This window comes from Puma concolor, chromosome C1 (genome assembly GCF_028749965.1).
Source record: "Puma concolor isolate L17-30 chromosome C1, mPumCon1.1.hap2, whole genome shotgun sequence".
Taxonomy (NCBI): domain Eukaryota; kingdom Metazoa; phylum Chordata; class Mammalia; order Carnivora; family Felidae; genus Puma; species Puma concolor.
The window spans coordinates 101,653,436-101,667,307 of NC_141674.1; the positions used below are offsets into that span (position 1 = coordinate 101,653,436).

At 41.6% G+C, this 13,872-nt stretch overlaps 1 protein-coding gene across 1 annotated transcript in view; it reads right to left on the bottom strand.

The window, feature by feature from the left end:
• The window catches only part of SPAG17 (sperm associated antigen 17), a 236,047-nt gene that overhangs the window by 196,302 nt on the left and 25,873 nt on the right, over positions 1-13,872 (bottom strand). Inside the window, exons 4-5 of the mRNA XM_086717947.1 lie at positions 5,531-5,671; positions 4,816-4,899 (exon numbers count right to left, since the gene is read on the bottom strand). Of these exons, the coding sequence (XP_086574073.1) occupies positions 4,816-4,899; positions 5,531-5,671 (225 nt within the window). The remainder of the gene's footprint in view (positions 1-4,815; positions 4,900-5,530; positions 5,672-13,872) is intronic.

A 13,872-nucleotide genomic window follows, 5' to 3' on the forward strand; every position in this document is an offset into this window, starting at 1 on the left:
TTTCCATTTTTCATTCTGACAAGGGCCACCCCCCCCCCAAATAAGGGCTTCCAATTCCATTGAATAGACTGTTAATTTGAAGCACTGTCAAAGGAATGAGTTTCCTATTAGAAATGTGGACAAGGGAGGCAACTCGATTATAATTAAGTCTGTGTTCTTACTTGTGAATTATTATGAATACGCGTTCGGGAAAGAGCCGAAGAATATATCTACACACGTAGAAATAGGAACCAACAAAATGAAATTATTACATCTGGGGATACTAATCCAATATACCAGCAAACTATCTTAAAAACGTGATGAAACTAATTAGATCTTTATGTATAAAATTTGCAACCCATATATTTTTTAACAGCATTTGATTCATTACTTTCAAATCTAACATCAGAAACAAATCTTTCCATATTCAATGATCTCCCAGAATGATCTCCCAATAGAAAAGCCCATAAAAATATTTTAATTAAAACCTATGAGTTAAAAAATAAGGTCTTGTTATTTTTTTTTTACTGATAGAAGTAAAGAGGAAAACTAATAATTATTTGTGTTCATAAAATCTCACTGTATTACATAATCTTGCAAGTTGTCCAGGTTCTTTGTTGTATAGAATTGATCAATTTTTAAAATAAGCCAATCACCAACTAGGCCATAAATACTTTTATTCTTTATAGATACTTTTTTGTTTCAGCAAACTTTTGTGTTTTTTAAAAAATTTTGTGGTGACCTCATTTGTTTTTTCCGAATAAGTCATACAGGCAGGCAAACACTGGATGTGTGGATGGATGCTCATTTCTAGGTAGAAGGTATGATATTCACCATCACAAAATAAAGACACCCATGGGATGGAACCTAAAACGTTTAAGACAGTTTACCCAGATTTCAGAGAAGTTAAAAAAAAAAAAAAAAAAAAACCTGTCCAATTGGTAGTTTTTTTCTTCCTAATTTATCAAAGTCACAAAGTCAAAGTCCAAAATTTGTGCATCTCTTATAATGCACACATACTGTGTCTCAGATTTAATTGCAGGTGGGAGAATCTTTGCAGGTATGCATAGACCTCTCTCATAGGGAACACTGCACCTAGCTTTGAATGATCCTTAATATTTTCCTCTTTAGTTTTGGTTGGGACTGAATAAACCTACAAATGAACAAGTCAGATTCTCTATGTGGGCCATAAAACAGACACATGCAGCCAAATATTTGTGCACATTTAGTAAACAAATTTAAGCCCAAGAGTGTACCTTAAAGCATGGATTCTATGGAGTGTTTGAAATATTTCCTCATAGATATCCATATTCAGGATTTTAAGTTGTAATTCAAATACGTATAGGATTTCCCTTTCCTACTGAGTATATCTTATACCATCTAATTACAAATTTAGCACATATTCACTCTTCTCCCTCTCCTATGCCTTCACTTATGTCAAGACCGCCAGGACCTACTATCCGAGGGTGGACAGATTTGAGCCCAGTGGAAAAGTACCAGGTTTGTGGTAAAGAGGAACAACCTGAGGCTATGTACTTAACTATTGCCAAATTCAAGTTCTTCACTATTCTAGTTAGTAAACTTCCTACCTTCTCTCTGCCTCCATCTCCCCATCTGTAAAATGGGGATATTTACATTTCCTTTTAGAATTGTGATATGGGTTAATTGAAATAATATATGTTCAAGATCAAAATTAGCCACGCTTGCTTTCCCTCCCAATGCCACCTTCTCCACAAGGCTCCTCTAGATCTCACCCATCACCCCACAGTAGCTAATGGTAAGCTCATCTTCCTTTGAATGCCCATGACACTTCATCTGTCTCTCCGGGACTTCGATGCACTGTATTGTTCACTCTTTTAATAAGCATTTGTTGACCATTTATTGTGTGTTAGGATATATTTTTCCCCCTTCTCCCCATAACTAATCCTTAAGCTTCTTGAAGTTACAGTCCTTATAATATTCATCTCTCCCCACCACCCATTGTCTAGACAGTGTTTAAACCCCTAGTGTTGAACAAGAATGTAGTTGTTAATCGTTTGGTATTTGGTAAAATGCCACTATTTGGCAAAACTGGTCATTATATAATACAGACAATATCTGTATATCCATTTTCATAGAAGTCCGCATCCTCAAATAGGATTACAAGCTAGAAAGTATGTTCGTATGTAAGGCCAATGCATGGGATCATCATCATTTTCATCATTATTAAATAATGATATTAAATAATAATATACTACTACTATAATAAAGTAATAGCTAACATCCCTGAGACTATGCACAAAGGTGAATATTTTCCCATTCCCATACGAGTCCTTAGAATAGCTTCTGATAGAGCAGAACATGGTTTCCGACAGGAGATGGTGAACGAACAAATGGGCTGTAGCTATGTCTCTGTGGAATTACATTAGCACAAATCTAAGCACATTTTCAAAGAACTGTGGTTTATAAATAAAGACTCTCTCATATATACAATACTATGGCTCGATGAACTCTAAAGTTTCAGGGGAAATTACACAATTTCAAAATGAGGCTGTGTGTACACAACACCAAGCCATCCAAGTGAAAGCCTGAGCAAATCACTTAGGAATGTGGTCTTTGCTGGCCCAGACATCGCAAGTCGTTACTGGAAATATGTAATGTGGTTCTGACGCTATTTTACTACTCATGGATGAACTGCACTGTGGTGACATTTCACTTTAATTTGCTGCTCCTAATTGACTGCAGGCAAGGAAACCAGAAAGCCAAACTGGTCAGCACCATGTTTAAAGTGAGAACAACTAGGCTCGGATTTAAGGCCAATGAGGGTATCCTACCAATAGAAGTAAATGTAAGTGGATGGTCTTCATAGTGTCTACCTTGAGTTCTCCTTCCAAAATGGAGGAGACACAACTCTATGGATATCACATCACATAAGTGATTTTCTTAGGTGACCTTTTCTTCCCCATTGCTGAGTTTCTTTTGAGAAATACTCCCCAAAGAGGCTCCTGGGGAGTTGACCTGTGCCATGCATCCTAGTTGCTACAGATTATGCAAGACTTCAAGCAGAAAGAGACTCATAAGCCTCAAACACAAGTCCCAAAAGAGTTTGGCTTCTGCGCCTCTTTCATGGTCACCACTCACAACTACCTTGGAGTTCTCAGTTGACACGGCCTGCAGCTTCTCAATTCACTTGGGGTGAGGTACCAAGTGACAGAGTTTCTGAACATGTCCTAAGCGTGAAGGGACTGAGATTGGAAATGTGCCCTCTTCTCCCGATGTGCATTCTGTCCTCGGCTGACGCTGATCAAGAGCCTGAATTTGTTTCATGTTCTATATCTGTTTTTACTGAAGCAATTGGAGTTGATGCATGTCTCGTATACCCAAGGGCCAATCTCTGTGGTGCTCATTCTCCCTTCCCTTTTCTTCTGGAACCATTCAGAAAAGGGTATGTGTGGGGGTGTGGGAGGCTTAGTGCCCAAATGCTCCACTGGAAGAATGTGGCAGAGCCAGATGTGAAATGGACCTCCCCTGAGTGAAGGATTCACAACCCAGAGCCACAGCACATATTGGAGAGGAATGGCTTTCTAACTGAACTCTGGATTTGTAACATTGTGCTATCCCACATCCAAGTCAAAATGTCTGTCCAGATTAGACATCAAAACTGGCCTGTTATCATCTCTGATTTTTACTGAGCATCTTTGAAGAAGAAAGAGTCCTTTGGGGGCTAATTGGTCCCAGGCCTGAGAATTGGACATGGTTTTCTATGGCTACTTCAGAAGAAAACTTCCAATATTTTAAATCCAGGTATCACATAATGTTTCAACTGGAGCACGCACATCCAGAGCATCATAAAAAGAGGGGAAACGTGCGTTATTTGACGCCAACAGCACAGAATCAGTTTTTCGTGATAGTAAGAGTAGGATGGCAAGAGTTAATGTTGTAAAATCCACCGTACTGTCAAGCGTAAATAAATCCAATGAAACTTGTTCAGATAGTACTCAGGCAATACTAAAGCGGCCATTAGGAAATCATCCAAGACCTGAGACACATAAAAACTTTATTAGATCACTGAAATAAAGTGCAAACAAGTTTGTCTTAGAAAGATCCAAAAATCTTTATGCTTTCAGTCTGACGAGCCATAAAACAGTGCCTGACAAATTTTAAGTGATATTCTAATTAATCACTGGATTTTTATAGCTTCTCGTAAGCTGTAAGTTCGATATTAACAAGGCAGCAGGAGAGGAAATCCCCTTGTACTGAGCATGAGTTCTAAGTCTTCGCATAAACCCAATGGTCACCCAGGCCAGACTTTTGTGTTAAGCATCTGCTAGGGACAGAATGGACCATTAATCTAAAAATTATCATTATTTCATGTTGGTCGAAGTAGGATGGAAGTGTGCCCAAATTTCACAAACTGATGGAAAATTGTAACAGCTGTGTCTCTGTCTTGTACAGGAAACACTTTCTGGGGCATTTTTACATTGTTCCTTTGGTGAAACTAATATTTTGTAATACACTAATAATACAGCTCCCTTTAATATCATCACACACTTAATAATTACCATGAAAAAGTATGACCCAACTCTCTTGAGTATAAAAACTTCTGATTTATAATCTTCAATTGGATGCAGGGATGGTGTCGACAATCTAGAACAATTTTATTCCTAGAGAGGGATTTTGTTAGAATGGAGGCAGATTTTTTTTTAAGTGTCTGCCCTCAGGCAGCTCCAATGAGGACCCAGAACTTGCTTTCAAAGAATGAATTAAAAACTTCTTAAAAAGTGACTATCAGATCACCACTTCAGTTCTCATTTTCTAAAAATTACAAAACTCTTTTCAGTAAAGATGTTCACCTACCTCATAATATAAGGGAGCACTATTGCCTACAGGTTTCTTTGCTTTCTTAGATGTAGTTCCAAGAAGGGCATTTGATTCATTGATCTGTAAGAAAATCAAATTCATCTATGACGAACAAGAGAAGCGTACTTAAAGAATAGTTAGGTACATGTAAATTTCAAATACTTAGGTGACTTGAAGGGTTTGGAAACCTAGCAAGGAAGAGATATTCATTAATTAAGTAAAAAATTTATAGTCACTTTGGTAAAGCTGTTAGTAGTTACAGGCATATGTGCCACCTGCCAGGACTTTCCTATGTTGTCATTCCTCTCTGACCTCTGACAGCTAGCCTTCTCTGTAGACTTAATTCTTCTGGCTTGTTATGGACTTTGCTAGAACAGTAAATAGTTTAGTCTTTTATTATTCAATCTTTTATTAAATAGATAATTCCTCAAAGAGCCTAGCAGGGAGTCTGGTATGGCTACAGAGGTTTGGTCAAATGAATGCGTGTAGAAAGGGCAATATTCATGGGACTAAACTAATTCTTCCCGATTAAACAGTTCACATTGATTCTAGCTAAATTTTGTTGAAAAGAATCCACCCAAATTTACCCAACAGCCCAAGAATAGGAAAGTCTTATTTAGTTTATTACTTTATTCTGTTATTTTAGGCAAAAAAAAAAAAAAAAAAAAAAAAAAAAGTCTTCAAGGGGCTTAGAGGTGCAAGGGACAGGTACCTGCTGTAGAATGTCTTGCCATGATACGATACTGAAGAATTTGCGCTGAGGGACCTGGACGGCAAGAGTCAATGCTCGAATGGGAAGATCATCCTCAATCCGGTTTCCAACTACAAAAGCGATGGAGCCCTTCCAATCATTCTGTTCAAAAAAAAAACCAGAAGGAATTAAATGATAAATACTCCTGGGTAGGTTTTGTGTCTAAGGCTTCCACCAAAAAAACAAGGTAATTTTCACTTTAAGCCCTACCTTAAAGGTAAGCGTTGAGCATATATAGTGTGTATAAATTTCTGACTCAAGTGGCCGCAAGGCGGCAGTGTTGCACCAAATTTCATGTAACTCGACCAAAAAAAAAAAACCCATTTTCTTTTGAAACTAGACCTTTATTTTAAGGCAGACAACTTTTTAAAAATGGCATGCTTTCACAAGAATGCTGTCCAAGAGTAATTTGGTATTAGGAAGAAATAGGTCGTTTCATGTTACAAATATATATTAAGAAATAATCTTGAAAGCAGAAATCTTTTGTTTTGTTCCCTGGTACATCCTAAGACTATAGATAGCGCTAGGCGCATAGTAGGAACTCAATAAACTCTTGTTGAATATTGGGTAACATTGAATGAGTTGCCAAATGGGCTTTTATATGGGGTAAAAATTTAATCCCTGAAGTTTTGGTAAAGCACGGAACTAGAACACAGCTTTTCCTCCTCATGTAACACGAGAATCTCATTGCTAATTCACAAACGAGTACTTCCCCCCACTCCCAGACATAGGCTAAAATATTACACTCGGACATGAAGTTTGCATCAAATAATTTAAAGAAATGTTACTAAATGTTACAATATTCTTATTCAGTAATCCCTTTCTCTGTCTATTATAATGATAAATTCTCTTGAGAAGAAGCAGCTGGCTGGCGAGTAAGAATGGAATTCACTGAATTACCCACTGTGTGGTGCTGGGTGTCAAGGTCAGGCACACCAGGTCTAGTGCTTTTGCACACTCACAATCCTATGGGGAGATGGAACAAGCAAACTTGATAAAGACATTTGGAAAGAGAGATAAATAATAAAGGGGGGCACACTAACCACCTGTCTTCTCTAAGGCCTTACTTCCCCCATTTATAAAATAAAGGAGTTCGGACAGGGCAATACCTAACGTCCCTCTAGCTCTGCTCCAGAAATCTGATTCAAAAAGAGTAAAACTTCTTGTTGATGGATTCCAAAACAACGTCTACGATGAGGTGAAAGGATATTACACAAATTTAATGAATTGCATAATTTTCTGTGGTGCTCTGTGGTTTCTGTCCAGTCCATGGTCAGGGTGATGACAGAACTAGGGTTTAGGAGGGAGAAAAGACCTCAGTGCAAATTTTTCTTTAGCATCGAATAATCAGTATCCTTAAAGGTCTCTTACTTCTCTCCACAGAAACTTACTAACTACCTAACAAAACCCACCAATGTTGCATTCAGAACAGAAACCACACACGAAAGCAGAAAAATGTGTATTTTACCTACAAAGTACGTGCGTGTGTGTGCATATGTACATGTAGGTGTGGCTCGATCTGTTTGCCTCTGTTATATTGGGTTTAAGACCTTTCTCGTTTGTTTGCTAATTCACCACAGGAAGACTGAGCATCTGTTTTTTTTTTTAAATATTCTGATTTTCGGGGCGCCTGGGTGGCGCAGTCGGTTGGGCGTCCGACTTCAGCCAGGTCACGATCTCGCGGTCCGTGAGTTCGAGCCCCGCGTCAGGCTCTGGGCTGATGGCTCGGAGCCTGGAGCCTGTTTCCGATTCTGTGTCTCCCTCTCTCTCTGCCCCTCCCCCGTTCATGCTCTGTCTCTGTCTGTCCCATAAATAAATAAAAAACGTTGAAAAAAAAATTTTAAATATTCTGATTTTCAAAGTAGGTATGACATTTATAATGTATTCTTTTGACAAAAAAAAAAAAAAAATCCACTATCACCAAATGACCTTTCCCGCATTGGATGCCTTTCTTATCTCTTGTCTGCTCCCCCAGTCAATACTGCAACTATAATCATTAAAGAAGGAAAATCTCTTTTATTCTCACAAGAAAGTACACGGTTCCTGAACAGGCAATACCCCCAGCTTCCTGTCAGTTATACTTCCCGATACTGAAGATTTTAATGACCACCTCTACCTTATCCCCTCCCCAGGGCAGATGTCCTCGCCAATATTTGAAAGCTGATGGGGGAAGGACTGCCGCTCCACTCTTTGGGGGACAATTCAGAAACAGGGCATCACAGTACACCATCTAGGCACCATCCACCCATTAGTATCAGGTGTCAAAGGCAGGTGTTGACTATTTCAGACCAGAAAAAAATAAGGGAGGAGGAGGAGGAAGGAACTAACAATTATTGAAATCTGCCATGTGCCAGGCATATGTTATCTCATTGAATCCCTGAGTAATCCCTTTAAAATAGGTGCACTAATACTTTATAGATGGAAAAACAGAGACCCAACGAAGTGAAACAACTTGTTCAAGGTCATTTTGGCACAGAGACCACATACATGGCTTACAATTTTGTGATCATTTTGAAACAGTTCTGAGAGCAAGTCTTTGGGGTCAGAATGCCTTTCCATAATCCTTAAATTGCACCTAATGGCTACCTCATTCATAGTAAACATAATAGATGAAGATTTATATCACATGTTAAAGTGTATAAAACCTTCAAAAATAGATGATGTAGTAAATCCTTAAGACATCTTAAGATTACTTTTTTTTTTTTTTTTGAATCGATGATAGTTTTACGAAGGCTCAAAGAGGTTAAGGAAATTTCCTAAGCTTGTCTCTCTCCAAGCCGAGTGTTCTTTACTTTGCCCTGGATGCACCTTAACACGAGATCTGTTCCTCTGATTCATGGCACTATGCTGAAAATTCTGGGCCCAGGTCTCTCCACTGGAAGGGGTCTGGAGAGTCCAGCTGAAACTCCATTTTTCTCATCTGCACTCGCTAGCCCACCAAACTCCTCCTCCCGGAATAGGATCTGTTTGGAAAAATGGGGCCCATGAAGGACTTTATCTGAGTCATGGATTAGTGTCTAATCACATTGCCAGAACCCAGGTAAGCATGAAATGGACTGATCGGACAGTAATAATGCAAATCAAGAATGTCTGCAGAGAAGGATGCACTCACTAGCGTGCTGCACTAGGGGGCAGCGACATGTCAGGAAATGCACAATGATCAACTAATGAAAAGCAAGTCATTGCCCTGGGGTCTAATTAGGAAGAATCCTTAAATGAACAATGCTCTGTGGAGATCATTTCTGAATCTTTCTCTTGGGACTTCAGGATAACTGTAGATTACAAATTTCCATGAGCTGGCAGCAGTTTTAGAAATAGGAAATTGTTTTGGAAAAAATGGGACACAGATTTGGTAAAAAGCTATTCAAAACACCCCTCCACCCGTATTCCCCCCCTGCCCGCCAACATGCCGTTAAACACAGTCCTTAAATTTGGGTTCACAGGGCACCAAGAGAAATTGAGTACAGAGAAAACAAATGTTGACAGACCATAGGGGAGAAATGAACACATAGCACGCACTCTGGTGAGTTCTGACCAACTGCCACCGTAGGAGGGTTTGTTTAACACAATTCAAGAAGTTTGGGGTAACTCTTAGCATACGCCTAGACAAAGAAAGCATTCATCGTCTTAGAAAAACTACACTGGATGTATCCGATGGTGAAGGATCCGGGGTTTTAGCCTGGGCACACCTCAAACACCTTAGCAAATAAAGTCAGCTCTCTGTTGCCTGGAGGTATATTGGACACAGCTACAGCTGAGTCTTGCCTTCCAGCAGTTATCGATAAAGTCATTCCAAGGATGGAATGAAGTCATGTATGGACACAATCCATTACCTTCTATTTACTTTACCAGCCTCACCTAATTGAAGCTTAGCAGCAGGGCGTCTTAACCCAAACACAGACATCCCAGCCTTCCGAAGCGACAAAGTATTCACGTTAATGCAGCGACCCTGGCTGTCTCACATGAACCTACTGTCCCAGACACACAGGGTAGATTGATAACGACTTGCCTTTCCTATATGGCAAACTCCCCATATTTCACTTCGGCATTCCTACCTCCTAAGATAGTTACAAAAACCCTTTCAAAAACAAGTGAAAACTAGCTTTTGGCCCATGGGAATGTGATAGCTTCCTCCTATTAGCACAAATAATCAGGTAGGGGAATGGCAATGCCACACAACACACGTGGTCTCTCCCTCTGCCTTCGCTGGCCTGTGTCAGGGGGCCTTCTGCCCTCAGAGATCTGCCATGAGATTCCCACGGTCCGCTACCTAGTACCGATTGATCCCGACGAGCTCTATGAACCAAGAACTGTCACAACTTTTATTTGGAGACGTACAAGCCCCGAACAAAACCGATGAGGCATTTGAGGAGTCAGATTCTGTTCAGAGCTATTGAACACCATCCAGATAAGCAAACCTGTACTTTAGGTCGATACTCCACTGAAAAGATGACCTTCTTGTTAAGTAGATTTATTGCCAGGGGACAAAAAAAGATTTGTGAATGTCTTGCTCGTACCAGGTTTTTCCTTCAAAAGGAGTATTGGATCTCCATCAGCAAAAGAGTGTTAGTGTGGGCTGTTGGCCAGCAGAAGAAATATTTTTATTACGTAGACCCGGCTGCTACAATCGTATGTGTTAAAAAGGGGTTGTAATTATAAAAAAGTTAGGAATATAGATTAAAAATGGGTACACGCTGTTATCTAATAAACAAGAACAATACAATTTCCCAGGATATGCAGTTACCTCACCGCTTTGACTGCCTTTACTAAACAACTTATTATACATTCTTCTCTAACTGCAGATGCCTCACAATCTCTGATAAATACTGTAGTCTGACGTGGTCATCATACTATTATAACTGCTTCTTATTTTAGGAATTGGTTCATGTGGCTGTCATGTGTTCTCAAGTGGATCATGAGCTCTTTAGGTCAGAAATTAGGTTGAATCGCTCTTGTACCTCATGGTGCCCAGCAGTAACTGGGAAATAGAGCAGGGCTCTCTATAAATATCTGTTGATCAATATTTTAAGGCAACAGAGAATGTGCTTGGACGGTGAGACTTTGGCTCTGTGAAACCATAAGGCACTAGAAGGTAGCATATCATGAAACCGTGATGCACACACGGTCTGCAGCTATGAGGCCTTTTAGGAGGGGAACAGGCTGTATCTGATCCGGCATGGTTTATGGCAGGCGTCCGTGACAAGGGTTTGGGGCGTTAGGCCCTGCAGCTGTGCCTCCGCTAAAACAGGTTTCCTGGGAGTGGCTCAGTCGAGCAACCAGATGGTAGGGGAAGGAGGCAGCTCTTCCAGATAAGAGGGGAAGAGCCAAAGACTCACATACAAACATGCATGGACTATAAAACCATTCCTCCCTCTCTCTCTTTTCTGCTTTCTCCCATCACCCAACAAGAGGGACCTCCATGGCCTGCTCCCTCCTGCCCTCCACCCAACTGCCTACAGGCTGCAAGTCCTGTGACTCCTTTCTCTTTTTTGGTCTTTATGAAATTCTTACGAGCCTGATTTTATGGCGAGAGAATATTAGGGTGGGGCGGGGAGGGAGGAAAGACAGAAGCCGCACAGGGTATCAGGGGCCAGATGTGCAGAATCCGAACCTGACACATGGGGCATCGCTGCCCCATCCGTCCTAACCTTCTGACCCTCAGCAGGAGTGTTCTGGGTCCGATTGCCCCCATTCTTCCCGACTGCCCAGTGAGGTTGTGGCGACAACGTGAAATCCTCCCATGGTGGGAGCATCGAAACGACAACAGTGCTAAATGCCATGAGTCAGGGCTTTGCCCCTAGAGAACCGGTGGGTAAACATTTACCAGCACGTCAGGGCCCCACCCCAGGAAGGCCCACGCGTCTAAGACTGACATAGAGATGCCAAGACCGTCTCTGGAAAAATACTGAGGACCAAGCAGTTTTTCTCCATCTGTCACACTCCCCACCCCCCCATACATGTTGTGCAGCGCGTGCTGTGTGAAGTGATATTGTCTGCCCATGCTGTTTCTGGTGTGACCCAGTCTGAAGTGCCGTCCTCCCAAATGAGCTTTATGAAAAGCAGACGAGAGTGAGGAGAGAGAGGCCACTACGGCAAGAGCTGGGCCAACCCAACCCAAGGCCCTCCTTTCCTCCCGACCACCTCGGGGATACTTTTCCACTCAGGCATCTGACTCACTGGACCACTGCCGTGGCGGGGTCGGGGGGAGGTTGGTCCCCGAGCACCTCTCACCCACAGGCGGCGAGACTCCCTCACATTTCAGTGACCTCCTGGAGAGGTGCAGGTCTTCGTGAAATAGTGATTAGGAGCCTGGGCTCAGGAGGCCGACTTCTTGGATTCAAATTTTAATGCATCGTCTGTGTGTCCCTGGGCAGGTTATTACTTAACTTCTCTGTGCCTCAGGTATAAATGGGGATAACCACAGTACTTGCCTCATGGGATTGTTGTGAAGACAGAATGAGTAAACCTACAGAAGGCCCTTCTGAGCACAGCACCTAGGAATGATCATAGGCATCACCATGGATGTTTTTGGTGGGGGCTTCTGTTCTTGGTAGCCATTAAAACAAATATGGTTATTCCATACATGCTGTTCCCAGCGGGGAGAGCTTATGAGTGAATCAAGAAAAAAAATCAAGCAGAATATCAACAGCTGTATCATGAAAAAGAAAACCTTAATTTGAATGACAATCTGTAGAATAACTCTCTTTGATAACGATAAACTTATTAACTGATATACTTCTAAAACATCTTAGGTCCTTGGAAGACAGGGCACAAGTCACGAACATACTATGCTTAAAATTCTAAAGGTATGTTCTTTGCAGAGCTGTGGGAAAAAACGCGAGAGTGTGGCAGAAGGGGGCTTGAAATCATTTTGAGCTTGGAAGAGGCCAGGCATAGACACGGACTCATCCCCAACTGGGCAAGAGATGTGGGCCGGAGTCAGGAGAGAAGGGCAGAGCTGACCGAGGAGGCAGTGAGCTCAGAGGAAGCCGCACAGAGGGCTGGGGCAGACAGTTGCACCGGACTAATTCTCATTAGAGACGGAGACCCGCTCACTGGGCTTAAAAAAATAAAAACACGATCACACGTTTGGTATGTGAATTGCAAATATTAATCTGATTAATTGTATGGACGCAGACCTAAAGCCCAGATACCATGCAGGGCTAGTTCTTAAAAACAAAAACGAGGGGCGTCTGGGTGGCGCAGTCGGTTAAGCGTCCGACTTCAGCCAGGTCACGATCTCGAGGTCCGTGAGTTCGAGCCCCGCGTCAGGCTCTGGGCTGATGGCTCAGAGCCTGGAGCCTGTTTCTGATTCTGTCTCCCTCTCTCTCTGCCCCTCCCCCGTTCATGCTCTGTCTCTCTCTGTCCCAAAAAATAAATAAACGTTGAAAAAAAAAATTAAAAAAAAAAACAAAAACGAAGTGATTAAAGTTTATTTTTGATAGAGAGCGTTCATGCACCTCTCTCTCCAGATCAGACAAGTCCCTGGCCTGTGGCTATATTCTGGCTCCTCAGGGCCTCTGTAGGGCTTTCTAGAATTCATCACCCCCTTCTCCTGAGCAGAATGCAATTTATCCACGTCACCTCCTATTCAGCTCAGGGCCTTAATACTTGATTTGTTAACTAGACAAATTAATATACCCCACAGCATTAGTGACTGGGACCATCTTAGAGTTCTGTTTTTTTTTTTTTTTTTTTCTCTCCATGCTATCTGCATGTTCAGAAAAAGAATCTGAGCGACTCCTGGACTAACTCAAAGGGATGCCCTGCTAACGGGGGTATGTTAGCAGTGGTCTGGGCCAGTGGAAAAGGCTCCCCTAGAATCATACCACCTAGATAACTTCCTACTTTGCTCATTGACCTGGCATATCGTAGCATTCAATAAACGTTTCTTGAACTTAGCAGCCAAAACCACACAGTAAGGAGAAATTTTTACACATGTTTAGAATGGGAAGGACAGCTAAGTATGTGGCATTTTATCAGGTGCACTCAGAACTTCAGAAGGAACTATGCCTCTGAATCACGGAGCATTTGAAGTAAAGAAAGGACATATTCCTTTGATAGGTAGACGGCACTGTAATGTCTTCTGTTCACTGATGAGAGCTCAGCCGTCCAGAACCATCTTTACTGTGCACGCACGTGCTATCTGGTTGGTTTTCCTTCTTCATGAACATTAGATGTGGTCACTAACTAAAATTATTGAAGTTCTGGTGCAAAGACACAGAGCTTTGAAGTGTTGTTCACTTCTGCCTCTGTGGTTTCTTAGACAAATGACGTTGGAACAACCTTTGTGCCTCAGTTTC